Source organism: Odontesthes bonariensis, chromosome 4 (assembly GCF_027942865.1).
Source record: "Odontesthes bonariensis isolate fOdoBon6 chromosome 4, fOdoBon6.hap1, whole genome shotgun sequence".
NCBI classification, from domain to species: Eukaryota; Metazoa; Chordata; class Actinopteri; order Atheriniformes; family Atherinopsidae; genus Odontesthes; species Odontesthes bonariensis.
Window position 1 is genome coordinate 40,431,455 of NC_134509.1, and position 18,932 is coordinate 40,450,386.

At 40.3% G+C, this 18,932-nt stretch overlaps 1 protein-coding gene across 3 annotated transcripts in view; it reads right to left on the reverse strand.

Annotated features, from left to right (window-relative positions):
- The window catches only part of tenm3 (teneurin transmembrane protein 3), a 204,043-nt gene that overhangs the window by 179,300 nt on the left and 5,811 nt on the right, over nucleotides 1-18,932 (reverse strand). For all 3 annotated transcript variants that reach the window (XM_075464209.1, XM_075464208.1, XM_075464210.1), the window contains one exon: nucleotides 2,739-2,915. In XM_075464209.1, the coding sequence (XP_075320324.1) occupies nucleotides 2,739-2,907 (169 nt within the window). In that variant the 5' untranslated portion in view covers nucleotides 2,908-2,915. Of the gene's footprint in view, nucleotides 1-2,738; nucleotides 2,916-18,932 lie in introns of those variants that run through there.

Consider the following 18,932-nt stretch of genomic DNA (forward strand, 5'->3'; position numbering starts at 1 on the left):
GTAGGGAAAGGAACCTTTGCCTATATAGGGGCAATGCAGTGGAACAAGTTAGATAGGGAAATTAAAGTCACATCGTGTCTGAATACTTTTAAAAAGAGAATCAAGGCCTGGTTACTAGAGAGGGTAGCTGAATAGAGCAGGGGGTCAGCTACTGTCGTTTATTTTTATTTAAGAAAAATGTGGTTTGCATTCTATGTTATTTATTACTGTTTGTCATACACTCTGTGAATGTCTTGTCGTAGCTTGTCTTGTCTTAATGTTTTTTGTGAGGACCACAATGGAAATAAGTCCTGGACTTTATTGTGTTCCTATCATCAATTGTGTGATGATGTCTTTTAATGTGTTTAAGGTGTGCTTGTCATACACTCTGTGAGTGTCTTGTTGTGGCTTGTCTTGTCTTAATGTTTTGTGTGAGGACCACAATGGAAATAAGTCCTGGACTTTATTGTGTTTTCATCCTCAATTGTGTTTTGAGTCTTTGAATGTGTGTAAGACTTTTCTGATACAATTAAATAAATCAAATCAAATCAAATCAAAAAGAAATGGAAAGAAAGGTGTTGAAGGTTATTATTCACTGTGACACAAATGACTGTGTAAATCAACACGGAAGGCTTGCTTTGCTCATGTCGGTTTGGGAACTAGTTTCCGGTGCGGAAAACACAGCCAAAGCACACTCCCCGCTACGTCTTTGGGAATCCCCCCCGACTTCCTCAACAAACCAGCATGAAGCAGCCGGGGGGGGGGGGGGGGGGGGGGGAGAGTCCCAATGACGTAGCAGGGAGTGTGCTTTGGCTGTGTTTTCCGCACTGGAAACTAGTTCCCAAACCGACATGAGCAAAGCAAGCCTTCTGTGTTGATTTACACAGTCATTTTCACTCGATGTGAAAGTACACCACTCACACAGTAATTAGACGGTAAATCAAGTAAATTAATTCACGTTGGGCGAAATATTGGCGAGCATGCATGTATGTATTACGCGCAACCAAGCAGTGGTCAGTGCTGTGAGATTCGGACAATGCCTGGGTCGCCAGGAAAATGCTCCCAAGCACTTATTTATGTCTCGGGAATGCGGGGATACACTTAATTTGGCCTGGGGGTGGCGTATCCCTTTAAGCTGCTTTCACATATGATGCGGCGTGTGCTGTGGTGGAACGGCGCAGAGATGGGGACAAGGTTGTGCATGTGCAAATTGCATCCAATTTCAGTACCAGCTGTGAGGGAACTGAAAAGATAACCAGGAAGCAGCAAGCTCTTCTGGGATGCAGACATCGATGCAGGATGTATATCTCAAGCTGTCAGAGGACAGGCCTGTAAAGCCCTTGCTTTACTTTCACTGAGAAGGAGACGTGAAGGTTCATAAAATACTCAGGTCCGGGCATGAGTTTGGAGAGTCCTGGTTCACCCAGCAGCTGTACTTGTAGAATGACCTCTTCAGGCTGAGTAGGGACCAATGTGAAACCCGTTGGGGGGAGTTCCACCGAGACTCACAAAACTTCAACTTCAGGCAGCCCATCCCAAAATGTTTGGCAATATATAACTGACATGGGGGATTCCCTGTTATCTGCCAGATTCCCTCTGACATGTTGTCAGGAAAGGCTTGAACTTGTTTTAACTTCCGTGCCCGACCCTGCACTGCATCAGGTAACACAAAAACGGGAATTGGTTCTGAAACAGACACGGAGCCCTCAGCATCCTCTGTTAAAGCAGCTTTATGATTACAGACTCTTCCTGCTTTCCTGTTCTCTTCTTGTGTAGGGAATGCAATCCATTTGCATTCAGTTTATAGTTCCAGTATAAGATATTCTAAACTTTAATACAGCTGCAAAAAAAAACGAGCTGCTATAAGAGGATGTTGCGGGGTATTGATGTATGCAGAATATATTATCACCGAGGCATACAGCCTGTATTCTTTTGCATGCATCCTCTCTTTGTCTTCATTGTCCATGCGTTTTGGCATCGGTCTCCTTCAAAAAGATATGAAATTGTAGTTATTCCTCCACTAAATAATGCAGTTTCTTCAGTTCAAAAGGCTAGCACAAAGAGAGCAACGTCATTTTGAGTCCGTACAGGGTGGTTATTTATCAACATATAAGTTGGATTTCCCTTTTGGTTTCAACTCAGTTTGTTCAGTAGCTCCTTTTGTAGGTGCCTGTGTGTGTGAAGAGAGAAAGGACAGCCACAGAATGTAAACTGAAGCTAGAAGTTCAGGGTTCTGCACTGTTTGCCAACTTCAAGCCCTGCATGTACCATAAGCATACAGACCATGGAAGTCCTGGTCTGTAACAGTCAGAATCATCTTAGTTAACCTACAGAATTATGGTTCTGCTCGGGGTGTTTCATTGTTAAAAGGAAGTTCTCTCCATGCTGCCCCCTGCATGCACAGGATGAGGAATTATATCACTAAAGGTTATGATGTGTTGGTTTTATGAATGTTTTATGAAATGACATTATGTAAATGCAGTTATACCAGCATGGACTGAGCTGGATTTAAAAAAGGCTGTTCCCTACTTACTTAAATCTGATGATAATGAATTGAATTGTATTTCATTGAACTTGTTAACTATCTCTGTATAGTCCACTGAGATGAATGGTGTTATACATATAAACTGAACTGAATTGTTATGATCTATCAGAGAAATATGTAGTTATGGATGACATGTGAGAATAAACAAAATAAATCAACCACTCAGATCTTACTTTAACAAAATCCTGCTAATGAAACAATGAATAACCTTTACCGTGTGTTACAGGGTGGCACAACTGAGCTGCATACTCCTCTTCTTCTCCCCCTTCCTCTTCTTTGTCTGAGTCTGGTTCAATAGCATCAACTAACAATGGGTTGTCATGTGGATTAGACTGTGGAAGTGATTGGTCAATGACAGGTGATGGGCAGGAGGGTGAGGGCATGGAAGAACCTATGAAAAAACACAACCAAGAGGGGGAAACGGAATGAAGAAAATGAAGAAAGAAATCAAATGAACATCAAAGGCTAACAAAATCTAAAAATGGAAAAGAAAAATGGAAGTATGATGATTAAAAATGTGTGCCGGGTAGGAGATGAGTCAAATATTGAGCCATCTAAGAACTCATTTGCTTATTTACTGGCTAGAGAACCTCCATTAAAAACCCATCATTATGCAACCAAAAGTCACCACTCTTGTACTGGATGAATGTAAAATTAAGCTCCCTCATATTTCTGAATTTCTGTTTGTCTTCTGTATGGATTACAATGCTTACTTTTGCCATCGAGAGTCGGCAGGAAGTCCTTTGCCAAGCAGAAAAGCATTTAGAAATACTGACTACCGTTCATAAAGGCTGATGCAAACAGGGTTTATAATCAGTGTTTTTTTTAGCAGGGTTCATGAAGACCAGTTGGGTACAGTAAACCTGCAAAAAATGATAATGAATATAGGACAAAGAATAGTGTTCACAAAGGCCGATGGATGACATCACAACTTTAAATGACAGGGAAATGAAACAGATAATAACCTGATGAGCTCACACTGCTGCTTTGTTTTATCATTTGTATTAGATTAGATAGATTAGATAAGGGAAACTACAGACTACTGTATTTCTGTTTGTTTGTTTATTCCAACATCAGGGTGAAAAACTTGTTGTTTATCCCTTTAGCCCTCTTCCTTTCCCCTTAGTGACCGACATAAGGAGTTCTTTGCTCTGGACCAGCAAACCCTGGTGGAAAAAAAACCAAACCGTATTGTATATCAAATACATCCACTTTTTCAACAGTATATTGCCAATCTAGAAATCTATGAAAAGTAAGCTACTGTTACACTGTAAACCCGAATGCTCAAAATAATTAATTGGAATGAGTCGTGTAAACTCAAAATCTTCTTAAAAGTTGTACTGACTTAAAAATATTGAGTGCCAGTAGCTATTTGCTTCTTTTCGAGTTTATTAAAGTTGTCATTTTTGATTAATATGAACTTTTTTGCATATTAATGTAACTGCTACTTAAAAGTATTAACTCAGAGTTACTTAAAACTATATAGATTAAACATCAATTTATGTCTTATTTTGAAAGAACAAATGAATAAAATCAAGAACGAATTAAAAATAAATCAATTACATCCGATAATCGATTTGTATAAATTATCACACAAACACATATACGTTTATAAAGAATTCATTGTTAATAGTTTGCATTTTACAAGGTTGGCTAGTTAAAGCTGCAGTCGGCAGGTTTTCAAAATTCCGAGTCTAAAGTCGGAAAATTCGAACTGATACAACTTTCAGGTCCCTCCCCCAACCTCTAACAAGCTCTGAATCGCCCCCCAAACCCCTCCCCCTCTGTGGACGAGGTTGTGCACGTGAGTTCACACCAGTGTGAGCGCACACAAGCTGGGGCAGACTCACGCTCAGCAGCGTGTACACAAGCTGTGATTGACAGGTAGGATTCCTCCACCCTAACTTGATTGGTTAAAAACAGCCGGGAGCGCTCGGTTTTTGCAAGCATGATTACAGGCTTCAGAGGGAGCTACAGATTTCGTTATTTTTCCTAAACAGCCTATTTAATATTCTACTTCCAGAATCCCATGACAGTTCAAGCTAATATGACTAAAAAAAAGTTGCCGACCGCAGCTTTAATGAATTAATTTTTTTTTTTAAAGAAAAAAAACACGCTTGGACCGGAAGCGCTCCCATATTTTATTTTTGTAGTATTTGCGTGCACTTCCTCTTCAGGCAGCAGGCAGCAGCAGACTGGAGCTGAGGAAAAGAGCAGGAGACTACGGGAGACTACTGGAGTACTCAGCTATGCGTAATTGAGTTGTGAATGTAAGTAGTCAACATAAAACTTGCTTGAATTATTGTTTTTGGAGGTTCAACGTGTTTTTAAAACGGAAGAAGTGAGTCACGTTAGCAGTGTAAAACGTTTAACTGTTCGGTTAGCAAGGTAACATGCAAAGTCAACCCGCCAGTTAGCTGTATGCTACATGGCTTGGCTAGTTAGTGTGGATGCCCAGAGGGCAAATCTAAAATTAGCTGAAAGTTATTCTCTGTAAATTGAATTAGCTAGTTAATTTATCTGGTTAAATAATTTTTTTGTGTGATTTTTTTTTTGTTGTTGTTGTTGTCATTGGTAGGAGAAGATTTTATGAATGCTACCAGCCTAACTTTTGTGTAATAAAATGTAGTGTTGCACCGATACCATTTTTTGGCCCCGATACCGATACCTGGCTGTGCAGTATCGGCCGATACCGATACCATACCGATACCACTCTGTTTAAAAAAAAAAAATTTTTTAATATATATATATATATATATATATATATATATTTTTTTTTTATTTCAAACATATATATATGAAGAGCTGCATACTACTTGGATGTAAAATGTAAAATCTTTATTAGTTTACAAGTTCATAAAACACATGGGGTGGGGGGCGCCGATCTAATGGAGAGAGAGAAGGATTGGGAACGCAGGCTTCCTTGGTCGCGACACACACACACAGGCTAACCCTTAACACAGCACACGGAATGAAAACCCACTACAAGTCAGGCTAGCTTCACTAGCTTTAAGGCACGCTTTAAACACAGCACACGGAATGAAAACCCACCACAAGTCAGGCTAGCTTCACTAGCTTTAAGGCACGCTTTAAACAGCACACAGAGTCAACACGCCACAAAACACGCGGCTAACCTGCAGCATATGGCGCCCGTTTAACCACAGACCCGTCACAACCCCACCAATCAATACCACATAACAATAGGCCGACCTATACATAAACACTAAAACACGAAGTTAAAAGGAGAGGAATACTTAACTCGCCCACTTGGCGAGACCCTCCCCCGGGGTCTGAGCTTGTGCCCCCGTCCAACTCCCCGGGGTAACGGCTTTGCTGGACGGCGAAGACGGTAACTGGCTGTCAGCTGGTAGTGCGCTGTCACGACCGCACAGGGAGCGATGGCAGCCCAGCACTCTCTATCGTGGACCCTGTTTTGACTACAGGAAGCACCCAGCCTCCCCTACTCACACTCGCGCTGCAAACTCCCCCTGGCTAGCTGTCTTCGTCGCCGGCAGCTCTAGATGACTGCGAAAGACACCCTCCCCAGCTAACAGAGTGCCGTGTCGCCAGACGTCTTGCTCCTCACACATAGAAAAAGCTGCACCGGCATTGGTTAAGAGCGGCTATTGGCCCGCTCTCATTGGTCTGGAGCAGGCCAATAGCGATAGCTGCACAGTGATTACAACACAGTGTAGCGAGTGTCGGGAGACGTTCAAGTGTCATACAAGTATCGGAAATGGTATCGCTGCCCTATTTGTTGGTACTCGCCGATACCGATACCGCCATTTTAGTGCCGATCAGGGCCCCGCCCAATACTGGTATCGGTATCGGTGCAACACTAATAAAATGCTTTGAGTAGTCTAACAGGCATCTTACACATCTACTTTGTTTTAGTCAGTGTTGGTGTATATTGTTGTACTCTTTTCGTATGAGGAATATGACCGCAGTTTTTGATAGTACTGATAGAGATACGTTCATGACAGATGTCCTGTAAAATAACTTTTTTTTGTGTGTGTGTTTTCAGGTTGCTGCGACAAATATGATTTGGCACTGTAAGTTATGTTCAGCTTATTTTGCCACAACAACATATTTATTTAAACACTGCAGACTGCAGCACAGCCACCTTAAAAAAAATTAGCCCACTCCCATGCCTCCATGATGATTGTATGTGCACATTTAAGACACTTAGTGCACTGAGGACTCTTTCATCTGTTTGCTGAATAAATTATATAAATAAATTAATTTTGTAGGTTATTTTTTCTGTTTTTATCTTTGCTACTGTATGTCACATTGTGTGTAATGTTGCCTAATTTCATTCATAAAATAAATATGTGTCCTTTCCTCAATGCAGGTGTATGCAGAGTTCCAACGTAAAACTAACCAGAACCTAGCTAACACTTTCTATTCCGAGCTTGATCGCCACACTCCTCGGTTGATGGCCTTATTCAGGCAGAAAGCTTCCAAAACTGGAAAGACTGCAGATGCTTTGGCTGACATTTTCAAAGTCCATGATACACAGGTGATTATACATTTCACAGTTTAAGTCTTAGTGTAGCTTTTGAATTCCACTATTGCACCAGATGAGTCAGAAGGTAATTATGTTCATTTATTGGTAATTCATTCATTAATGAGTTGGGACTGCTGGCATTGGATTTGATTAGTAAACTTGTCACAACACTATTTTAATCTTCTTAGGAATTACATGATGTCCACACAAGGTGTACCACTGTTCTCCATGCCCTGCCTGTGTATCTACGTGAGGAAGTCTCTGGATTTTCCAGAACATGTGTGGTAAGTCCCAGTAAAGAGATATCAGGCCTGTACTGTAAATTAGCCAATTCATATTTTAATTTAATTTACAACACACATAAATTCTGTATATGTACCAGTGTTTCAGCTACAAACCTCTGGCAAGATGTGTGAAGTGTCATTTTGAGCCCATTAGGGCATCAAAAAAATGAACTGCAAAGAAAATCAAGTAGCCATCATTAGCCTAACAGTGGAACACATAAAACTCATCTCACTTTGTCAGCAAACGAGAGCACAACGCAGCAGAATGAACAGGAGTCTTTCAGACTTGTGTATTTATTGTTATTTATATGACAATCAACTGTAATCAAAATTGCCACAGCCATAGTTTCAGTGAATGTGATTTGTATATGATCTCCCTTTCATTTTTTTAAGGATGATATGGATGAGCCAGACCTGGGGGATGCTTCAGTGGTCCTCCTTACAACTGTCAGTGACGATGCCACAAGCCCAGTTCACTACCACCCAGTGAGAGTCTCTGCTGTCCTAGATGGTGATGTGGTTGTCAATCTCCCCAGGATTTCTGATGCCTTCCTGGTAATGTTCGGCCTGATCTATGCAGTACATCTAAGCTATCCCAAGGGACTGACAAACACCTTTGAATTCATACAGAAAATCTTACTTTGTCTTGATGACTCTAAACTGTCACCCAAGCTGCATACTCTTAAAAATGACCTGATGTTATATGTGTAACTGAAGATCCAAAAACGAGTGGTGGATTCTGATGGCTCACTCTGTTAGAGCATGTGTGTGTGCAATGTTGTCTACTGCTCAACTGTTGATGATAAAGTTGCTGCTCTACTCAACTAGTTTTCAGCCAAATGGCACAAAGTACACACTGCCTTTGTACATGTTAATGTACAGTCTTTTTTTTTTTTTTTTTTTTGTCCTTTTAAAAAACTTTTTTTTTTTTTCCCATGGTTTATTTTGAAACTTTTCTTATTATATCCAGAAGGTGCAATTGAAATTCAATACAATCTGGTACAATGGTAAAAACATGAAATATCGTAAACAATGCTATAAACAATACCAACAACCCCCCTCCCACCCACCCACCCATCTGAGCTTAGGCTGTGCTAACAAAAAAAAAAAAAAAAAAAAAAAAAAAAAAAAGGTAAACTAAGACTAACAACAACAACATACAAAAAAAAAACAACAAAAAAAAAAAACAACAACAACAAAAAGTAATAATCAACAGTGAATTATAAGAGACTACCAATTGGAAAAAGGGGGGGTGGGGTGGGTTATGGTCTTAAGTCAACAGTAGAAATGGAAGACATAAGGGCAGGTAAATTACAGGGCATCTGGCAGCGGCATGTCTAAGGATTCAACATGGGTAAGAAAGGGCTCCCAGACTTTATAGAATTTGGACACAGCTCCTCTCTTCAAGTGTCTAATCTTTTCGAGTTTTGAAAAGAATAGGACGTCTTTTATCCAAAGGGAGTGTGAGGGAGGATGTTTAGCTTTCCAGTAAATCAAAATTAACCTCCTGGCTATAAGAAACAGAAAGGCAGCGAAGTCTAATTTGGATGAAGATATCTTGATAGTGTCAGGGAGGACTCCAAACAAGGCTGGTATGGGGCATGGCTCTAATTCTATTTGCAGCACATCTGAGACAGAAGAGAATATAGAACACCAGAATGTATGTAAAGAGGGACATGTCCAAAACGTATGCACCAGCGTGCCACGGTGTTGGCGGCATTTATCACAAAGTGGATCAATGTTAGGATAAACGCGGGACAGTCTAGCCTTTGTCCAATATACACGGTGCAAGAGTTTGCATTGAATCACCCCGTGCCTAGCACACACTGAAGACGAGTGGACACGGCCAAGGATCAGATCCCAGACCATTGTCAGATCCATTCTCAAGTCCTGAGACCAGAGTTCAAGCAGGGTTTGATCAGAAGAGGAACAGAGAGATAGTATAGTTGTATACAGTATGGATATCAGCCCTTTGGGAAAGAGAGGCATCCTAAAGATCTTGTCGATAGAGATATCAGGAGGCATATTGGGAAAGTCTGTGTATATTTTCCTATAAAAGTGTCGTACTTGTAAGTACTTAAAAAATTGTGTGCGGGGAAGCTCAAATTTCTCAACTAGTTGGTCAAAAGTAGCAAATACACCATCCACGAATAAGTCTTTTACTGTAGCTAAGCCCTTCTGGTGCCATAGCCTGAAACTGCCATGTTCCATAGAAGGAGGGAACAGAGGGTTGCAGCTAAGTGGCATAAATAGAGATGGAGTTTTTACTCCCAAATGGTTACAGAACTGTCTCCATATACGCAATGTGGATGTGACAAGCGCATTCTTTCCACGGTTTGTTTTTTCTAATAGGGGAGAGCAGGTGACCAGTGCATAGAGAGTGTCAGGTGTACTTGAAAGTGACTCCAACCGACACCAAACAGGGGATTCCTCAGGATCTGCCCGCATCCAGTATTTAACTATGTGCAGATTGGCTGCCCAATAGTAAAATAGAAAATTAGGCAAAGCTATACCGCCTTTACTTTTAGATTTTTGTAGGACTGTCTTACGCAACCTTGGAACCTTTTTGTTCCAAATAAACTGTGATATGGCCATATCCAAACGGTGAAAGAAGGATTTGGGAATGAACACGGGAATACACTGAAAGAGATAAAGAAATTTGGGAAGGACATTCATTTTAACTGAGTTGATTCTACCAGCTAGAGACAAAGGCAGTAATGACCAGCGGTTGAGATCATCCTTAACACGTGAAAATAGTGTTTCCAGGTTTAGTTTAAGAAGGTTGTTAAAATTAGAGGAGATTGCCACACCCAAGTATTTAAACCCATCTTTTGCCACTTTAAAGGGCAGCTGTGTCAATGTTCTCAGGGGAGTTTTTTGGCCAACAGGAAAGACCTCACTTTTATCGACATTAGGTTTATATCCAGATAAAGTCCCAAAGTGTGTTAACATCTCAAGAATAGGTGGCATAGACTCTAATGGATTAGAAACATATAGGAGGAGGTCATCAGCAAATAATGACACTTTTTGTTGTACGCCATAGCGGACTATTCCCTTAAAAGTCTCAATTTTACGGAGTGCAATAGCTAGCGGCTCAATTGCCACTGCAAAGAGGAGAGGGGAGAGGGGACAGCCCTGTCTAGTACCTCTATAGAGAGGGAAACAGTCAGAGGAGTTGCCATTTGTATGTACTGAGGCCAGAGGAGAAGAGTACAGGAGCCGCACCCATGCAAGAAAGCTCTCGCCAATCCCAAATCTAGAAAGACAGACAAAAAGATAATCCCACTGGACCCTGTCAAATGCCTTGGACGCGTCCATTGAGACGACTACCTCAGGACAATGAGAGTTTTTAAAATCATAAATAATATTAAAAAGACGCCGTATATTGAAAAAAGAATGCCGGTTTTTGATGAACCCACTTTGATCTGGATGTATGATGGAGGGAAGAACAGATTCCAATCTAAGAGAAAGAGCCTTCGCTAGAATTTTTACATCTGCATTTAGTAATGAAATAGGACGGTATGAATCACAGTTGTCTGGGTCTTTATTTTTCTTCAATATTAATGAAATGGAAGCTTGTCTAAGAGAGGGGGGCAGTGTACCACTTAACAACGACTCATTAAACATGTTTAATAAAAGAGGTGCTATTTGGATAGAAAACTTCTTATAAAATTCTATTGGGAAGCCGTCCGGTCCAGGGGACTTTCCAGACTGCATAGCGGAGGTTGCCTTCTTTATCTCGTTTTCCGTGAGATTTTGGTCAAGGGTCTCCTTCTGGGAAGAATTAATGATAGGCATATCTGTTTTTATGTTATTGAAGAAAGATGTCAATGACTGGGGGTCTGCGTTGTGTTCAGGTGTATAAAGGTCACTGTAGAAGTCTTTAAACGCTTTATTTATTTCTAGAGGGTCAGTAACAACGCCTAATGGAGTAGCTATTCTGGGAATTAAATTGGATGTGGAGGCCTGTCGCAGTTGGTATGCCAAAAGCTTGGATGGTCTTTCCCCGCTCTCATACAGAGAATGTCTCAACTTAAGTAATTTAGATTCTGCCTGTTCTGTAGCTAAAACATCAAACTCAGATTTTAGGGTGATAAGTCTTTTAAATACCTCTGGTGTTGGGCAAGAAGCATAGTCATCATCAAGCTGGGCTATATCAGCAAGAAGCTGTGTTTGACGTTCCCTGCGCTGTTTCGCCTAAAATCCACAATAGCCTATAATTTGTCCTCTTGTGAATGCCTTGAAAGTTTCCCAAATAAGTGAAGCAGGAACCCCTGGAGAAACATTAGTAGACACAAACATATCTATCTGTGCTGATATATAGGTAACAAATGCCTCATCCGAAAGAAATAGTGGGTTGAAGCGCCAAGGGATACGGGTGTTAGGCTTCTCAGGGAAAGATAGCGTCAGAGACACTGGAGAATGGTCTGAAATTACAATGGGATTGTAAGATACTGTACGAGTGTGACAAAGTAACCTCTTATCTAAAAGAAAAAAGTCAATGCGAGAAAATGAGTGATGTACTGGAGAAAAAAAAGAAAACTTTTTAGCTTGGGGATATAGAAACCGCCATGGGTCACGAACACCATATTCCTCCATAAAAGATCTGATCACATGAGCTGATTTAGAGTCCCGAATATCTCTATTGGAGGAGCGGTCCAGAGAAGTATTTAAACAACAGTTGAAGTCACCACCTAGTATTAAATAATGGGACTGAAGGTCAGGAATTACTGAGAAAAGCTTCTGGAAAAAGCTATCATTATCCCAATTGGGTGCATATATACTGGCAAAAACCACTGGCGTGTTATATAGAGTGCCTGAGACAAAAACAAAGCGCCCGTTAGGGTCCGCCACAGTATGAAGTGCTTTAAATGGGACTGCTTTATGAATTACAATAGCTGCTCCTCTTGCTCTACTAGGGAAATTAGAATGGTATAGTTGCCCAACCCATTTACGTCTTAATTTGGTATGCTCCAAGGACCCCAAATGTGTTGTTAATGTACAGTCTTTTTTACAGAAATTTTAGCAGTTTTAACCGTGATGAATTTATAAGCAATTTGTTTCCACATTGCTGCACTTCATGTTTACAACCAGATGGCCAAAAGTGTGCCTTTGTAATTGTTTCTTTAATGGTATTTTTCATTACTGTTTTTTCTTAAATATTGTTTGTTTCATTTTGTGCTAAAAGTCACAGGTGTGGGCAAATAATCTTTCTACACTAAGATTTTTGGTTACCACCCAAGACTTCCTGATTCCCCCTTGGTAATGTTGTATTAAAGGGATAGTTCGCCTCTTTTGACATGAAGCTGTATGACATCCCATATCAGCAACATCATTTATGAACATCTTCTTACCCCCTGCTGTGTCCTGTGAGCCGAGTTCCAGCCTTGTTTTGGTGTTGATGAAGGTAGTTCGGCTAGTTGGCTGGGGTTTAAAAAATAAAGCGTTTTGCTTCTCAGAACAATATGCGTTCAAAAGAGTAACGCATATTACTGGACCTAATCATCCCTCCAGAAAAAGTCAGACCTCACAATCGCTTGGCGCTATTTCTATCTACCTTCGTATCACTGCCTGCTGTGTAAACAGTGAAGACCCAAGTGCAGACCGAGCAGTCCCCTGCTTCTGAGCAGGAAACACCGTAACAGGTGCAGCTATCGCTAGGTGGCTGTACGCATTGATATGAAGGGAGGCAAAAATAGCGCCAAGCGATGTGAGGTCTGACTTTTTCTGGAGGGACGATTTTGTGATGCAAATGTATTACTCTTTTGAACGCATATTTTTTTGAGAAGCAAGACGGTTTATTTTCAGGCCCCTAGCAAACTAGCCGGACTACCTTCGTCAACGCCAAAACGAGGCTGGAACTCTGCTCACAGGACGCAGCAGGGGGTAAGAAAATGTTCATAAATGATATTTGCTAATATGGGATGTCATACAGCTTCATGTCAAAAGAGGCGAACTATCCCTTTAACAGTTTATAAGCCATTTGTGACAAATATATTTTATTAATTTAATTTGAGCTTTTCTGAGTTTGAATATTTTCTACTATTACATGGTTCATCTTAAAGTATAAAAAAATGGCCAGAGATAGACTTGTTAATTGTTACTTTTTATTTATTTATGTATTTTTTTTATTTTTTATTAAATATATTTAGTGCTAAAAGACTGGGCAAAAAAAGTTTTAAACATATGAATAGAAAAAAAAGATCTTTTAATTTGATGTGGGGTTTTTTTGTTTGACTTTTAGTAAAGAGTACTTATTATGTTTAAGGCAATCAGTTGCCACAAATATTTTAAGTTTGGAGGTAAATGATTTTGAGTATTAACAAGTCTATGTTTTTGAGTTATGGGTAATCAGAAGATAACTAAGTACATGGAACATATAAATCCTGAGTTGTCATGCTTGAAATGATTAAGTTCTCTTGAATTATTGCATTGAGAAAGATGAATGAATATTCTGAGTAGCATAAACTGAAATTTTTTGCGTTGGCTTAATCGGTAAATTTAACTGAACTATAATTTAAAATTATATTTAACATAAACTCAAAATATATAAGCTATGATATACTCAAATGGTTGAGTTTATGAACTCAAAAAAATTGTGGCAACTGATTGTCTTACTTTTTTTAAGTTTTGCTTACTTATTCGGGTTTACAGTGTAAAAGCAATCAAAGAAAGATATAAACTCAACCATAAGCACACGGAAAGAGAAATGTTTTTAACCTGGATTTAAAAGTGCTTACAGTTGGGGCTGATTTCAGTTCTGCTGGTAGTTTGTTCCAGTTGTGTGCAGCATAAAGCTGCTTCACCGGGTCCAGTTTGAACTCTGGGCTCCACTATCTGACCTGAGTCAGCAGATCTCAGAGCTCTACTGGGTTTATACTCTGCTAGCATGTCGTTCATGTATTCTGGACCTAAACCATTCCGTGATTTGTAGACGAGTAGCAGAACTTTACAATCTATTCTGTATCTGACCGGGAGCCGATGTAAAGACTTGAGAACTGGGGTGATGTGATGTGATCTCTTTGTTCTGGTTAAAACTCGGGCTGCAGCGTTCTGAATGAGCTGCAGCTGTTTGAGACTCTTTTGGGGGAGTCCAGTCAGAAGACCGTTACAGTAGTCAAGTCTGCTGGAGATGAAAGCATGAATCAAACTCACTCAAATCACCAGACTGCAACAAGTAGATGCAGTTCAGTGTGTGTTGTGTGTGTGTGTGTGTGTGTGTGTGAGTGCTGTGTTTGTGTATTCATCTATCACCATGACAATTTGTTATTGGATGAAAGAAGCATAACACCGCATTAATAAAAGCCAGAATGTGGAAAAGGTTCAGACGGACACACACTTGCCGTAAATTGACCCCATGGCCTGGTTGCAACCTTCGCTCACTGCACACAACCAGCTGAAGGAATGGAAGGGATGGAGGAGGGGTGGGAGAGAAGTAAACGGAGGGTAGGAGCGGGTGTCCATACCATAAACATGGGTACTCTGGCCCTTTGAACTACATATAAGTGTACATGATTGGTGAACATTTGTTTTCTCTGTAGCAGATCAAATAAACACTCCACTTTGTGGCTGATAGTGATGTATTCATGCACATGATGGGACCCTCTCACTCAGCCCAGTTACAGGCACAGCTGAGTCGACCGATAGTGACGGATCAACTGAAGCAACATTTAACGTCCCTGTCCCAGTATACATGGAAGTGTGTGCGAGCCCAACACGCTCAGGACTGCGTGTCTGTGGAAGCCGTCATGCGTGCAACGATCACTTTCACAGCGAGTGGACTTTAAGTTAGTCAACTGGGGATTTTTGTCAGATGACACTGCAGTTACATCATCAAGATTTTATTATAGTTGCATCTGGCAAAAGTAACAGAAAAACAAGTTAATGAGAGCTGCTTTTTTGGGAATATATGCTTACGCCACACTGGAGCATGTGCAGTGCCTCTAGGCCTATTCGAGCCAAACTGAGCACATACATGCAGTGATTCCATCATTTCGGTGGGATTGTGCAGTTTTAAGAACTTTCCTTTTGTCTGAGCGGACATGTTTATATGCATGTTAACAGTTCAGTTGGACTCTTTCTGTCCCGTGAACATGCTGACTGTTTGGGTGGACTCACTCCAAACTGACTGGACTGGACTTACAAATCATTCGAATCATTCTAAGTTGCTCCCCCTTCAGGATGCAATGGAGTAGATTAAACATACTGCTGCCGTCCAAAAACACTCCAAATGAGCTGTCACACACGTGCATCTACACAGCCAAGTAGCAGGCAAGGGGGTACACACACACACACACACACACACACACACACACCTGCTCATGGTTCATTTTCCCATCACGTCTGTCTTCATTCTCTGGAGACTAAGACCTGAATAGAGCCTGCTGCTACAAGGGAGCAGTGTGTGAGGGGGAAACTTTGTATTCAATCCATTTTCAGAACGAGGACACTTTTTCCTGATTCTTACCTTTTGCAATGCTCTCTAATCTCTGTGATGTTTATGATTGCACAAACTTGAATGTATGGATTATTGCGTATGGATTCTTCTTTTCATTTCTTGTCAGTGTTTTTTTTTCTGAACCAACGCTCAACTTGATCTACTTTCCTTGTTCTTCGGCTGCATTTGGTTCTGTGGTGCCAGCTCCAACAGTGATGTTTGATGTAATGCTGCCACAGAGTACAGTTCTTTAGATAGAAGCTATACTAAACTGCACTATCATGCACACTTTTATGAAAGGTTTATATCAAGGAGGCCAGCTTTTATTGGAATTCTCCCTGCAAGTGAACCAACACCAACTATCATCACAAGAAAAAATGCATTAAAGACTGAAAAATTGAGGAAATACGAAAGAAAGTAAAATAAGGAAGATGGTCGGGAGAAACAGAGAGGGCAACAGAGAGTAAAGAGGACAAAAAAGAGGAGGTGCCGTTTAGAAAGCATCTGGACTTGGTCTCTGATAAGAAACACTTAGTCAGGAAGCACCTGATCACTCAGCCAGCTCCCTCTCTTTTCTCTCTTTTCTCTCTTTTCTCATGTGAACCCATCTGAAACTTCCAGCTTTGCTGGTCTGGAAACTCCTTGTTCTAGTATAATATTGTTCTAGATGAATGTGAAACAAAGACAACTCATTTCTGAGACAAGCTGTGTAAAATAAAAAGTCCTGATTACTGTAGTATCTAAAACAGAAATGCCAGGAGAGCAGAAGAGAAAAGCAAAAAGGCTGCTAAGTCAGAGACAGTATCAGGGGACGGCCTTACTGTGGGCTGACGGACCACAGTATCTGATCATCATGCCCTTCTCAGATAATTATACTCCTTTATTATTCTATTTTTCATGCCACGAGTCATATGTCATTTGAACTGTTTGATTCCGATTTAAGCCACTTCAGCGTGTGGTCATAAATGGGATAGAGATTGGATTTCTGTCTGTGCGGTCAAATCAGAATTCCTGCGACTTCTGTGTCACTCTCCATCGATGTCGGTCACAATCCACCACGTCGGCATCTGTCTTTGCTGAACACGATGGACGAGAGCACAGGTGTTAGCCGGTGGAAGACCAGCGAGGTGCCGCACTTAAGAAGCACTCGGGGGGATAATTCCAGGCTCTCTTTGTGTTTTGTGCATGCACGTCATGGCGTCTTTGATGTTTTTTGTTCAGTAAGGTGAACCGTTTACACTGAAATCTGATGTTAGCCACATTAAAAAGAGTAATGTGAACAAGCCAAGAAAAATGGATCTGAGCAGTAAATCGGAACTGAACATGAAGGCCCGCCGTCTGAACGTAGCCTTAGAGTGAGCTGCCAGCTGCCTTTCAGTTGGTGAAATCAATCAATCTCGTCTCTTACTCGTCTGCAAGTTGTTGCTGTCAGTTTCAGAGCCTCCACGTGAGACGAGACAGATGGTAAAGGTGAGTTTTGAGCACCCTCAATGAAGACGAACGTGGGCGCGTCGTCGGACCAAAACAAAAAATGGCGACAGCTGCTACGCCAGTGAGTCAGTTGACTCTAATCAATGCACAAAACTAACTCATACCTCTAAGGTATAGGACTATTTTACCGTGAAAGGAGGCGATTCAGTTGTTTGTCAGCTTTGTAAAACGGAAATGGCCTATCATAAAAGCACCAGGGCTACGCACCAGCACCTCAAAAGATGGCATCCAGGAGCAGCTCGTGCAGATGACAAAACTACTTTTTACTATTTCAATTTTTTCTTCTTTTCTTGTTTGTTCTGTTGTACCGTGTTATTTATTATAACATTAAACATCATACCCTGTCATTCATCCACCCCCCCCCCCCCACACACACACACACACACACTATAAGCTGCTTTCCGTTTTGTTGCTTTTTATTTCTGTTCTTTCTTTCTTTGTTTCGTTTTTGTTATTTTTTGTCTACCTACTTTCTTTTGCACTTTATTCGTCCTGTACAACATTGATTGTTGTTTTGTAATTTAACTAATAAAACTTTCAACTTTGAGGCTACTGGTGATTTTAACCTGTTGCGGAGTGGTTAAAGTACACGCTCAAGCAACCATTTTAAAATCCAAGTCACCCTCTGATGGCTGCATGTCATTGACATTCAATGATTGAATTAACAACAATAAAACAACAATAATAATACTACTACTAACTAAATAATAATAAATGACTAAATGGCAAAATAAACAAATAAATATAATAGAATAGAAAAATACTTTATTCATCCCCCAATGGGGGAAATTCAAATTAGTCAAGTAGCTCAAAAAAAAGAGAAATATTTACAATGATTGTATATTAGTAACAACAATAATAATACCAATTCTAATAAAAAAATAATTAATAACTAATAATAATAATAATATTAAATGACTAAATAAATCAATCAAAAAACCAATCAATCAATTTGAGAAGAACTCAGCAGTCAGTTAAAAAGCCTTCTGGCTGTGTGTGTGATTGATGTTTTCTGGAGCAAGCAGAAAAGTGTGGAGGACTACTTTCAGAAGAAAAAAACTATTTGGAAATTAGAAGCAATTAAAATGTATTGGAATGAAGACATTTTTTGTGTTTTCATCGAGGTACATAAATTAGCATGTGTAAATAATGGAGAAATAATCAAATCAAAATCAAATCGAATTGAAAAATGAATCGCTGGATTAATTGATTACAAAAACAATGGTTTTGCCCAGCCCCAGTGAGTACCAGGGTGTTGTGTTCCCATCAGTGGAAGTCAGCGCCGGAGCCGATTAATACACAAAACAATGTGAAAAAAGGGCTCAAGTTAGCTGTTTCACAAATGCAGATTTATTACTCCTTCTCTAAACTCAGGACTATTTCTGAATCACTTTTCATGCACATGATGTCAATCATACATTTTCTTTCTATTAACCTATTCACAGCACTGATTATTAATCTCAAATCACACCCTGAAGTATGGGAAAGAAACAAGAATCATTTAATGGGCCACATTTTTCTTAGCATGGAAGAAGATGAATGACATGTATTGCAGGTCTGGCCCGTCATGGTGAGGAGATGGGAAAGCGGAGATGTTGCCCTGCACCTAAAGTAGTCTACGAGTGAAAACACACATCTCTGCAACTCCTCGGCAGAGGTTTGCACTTAGTTTTCTGTTTAGTCAAATGA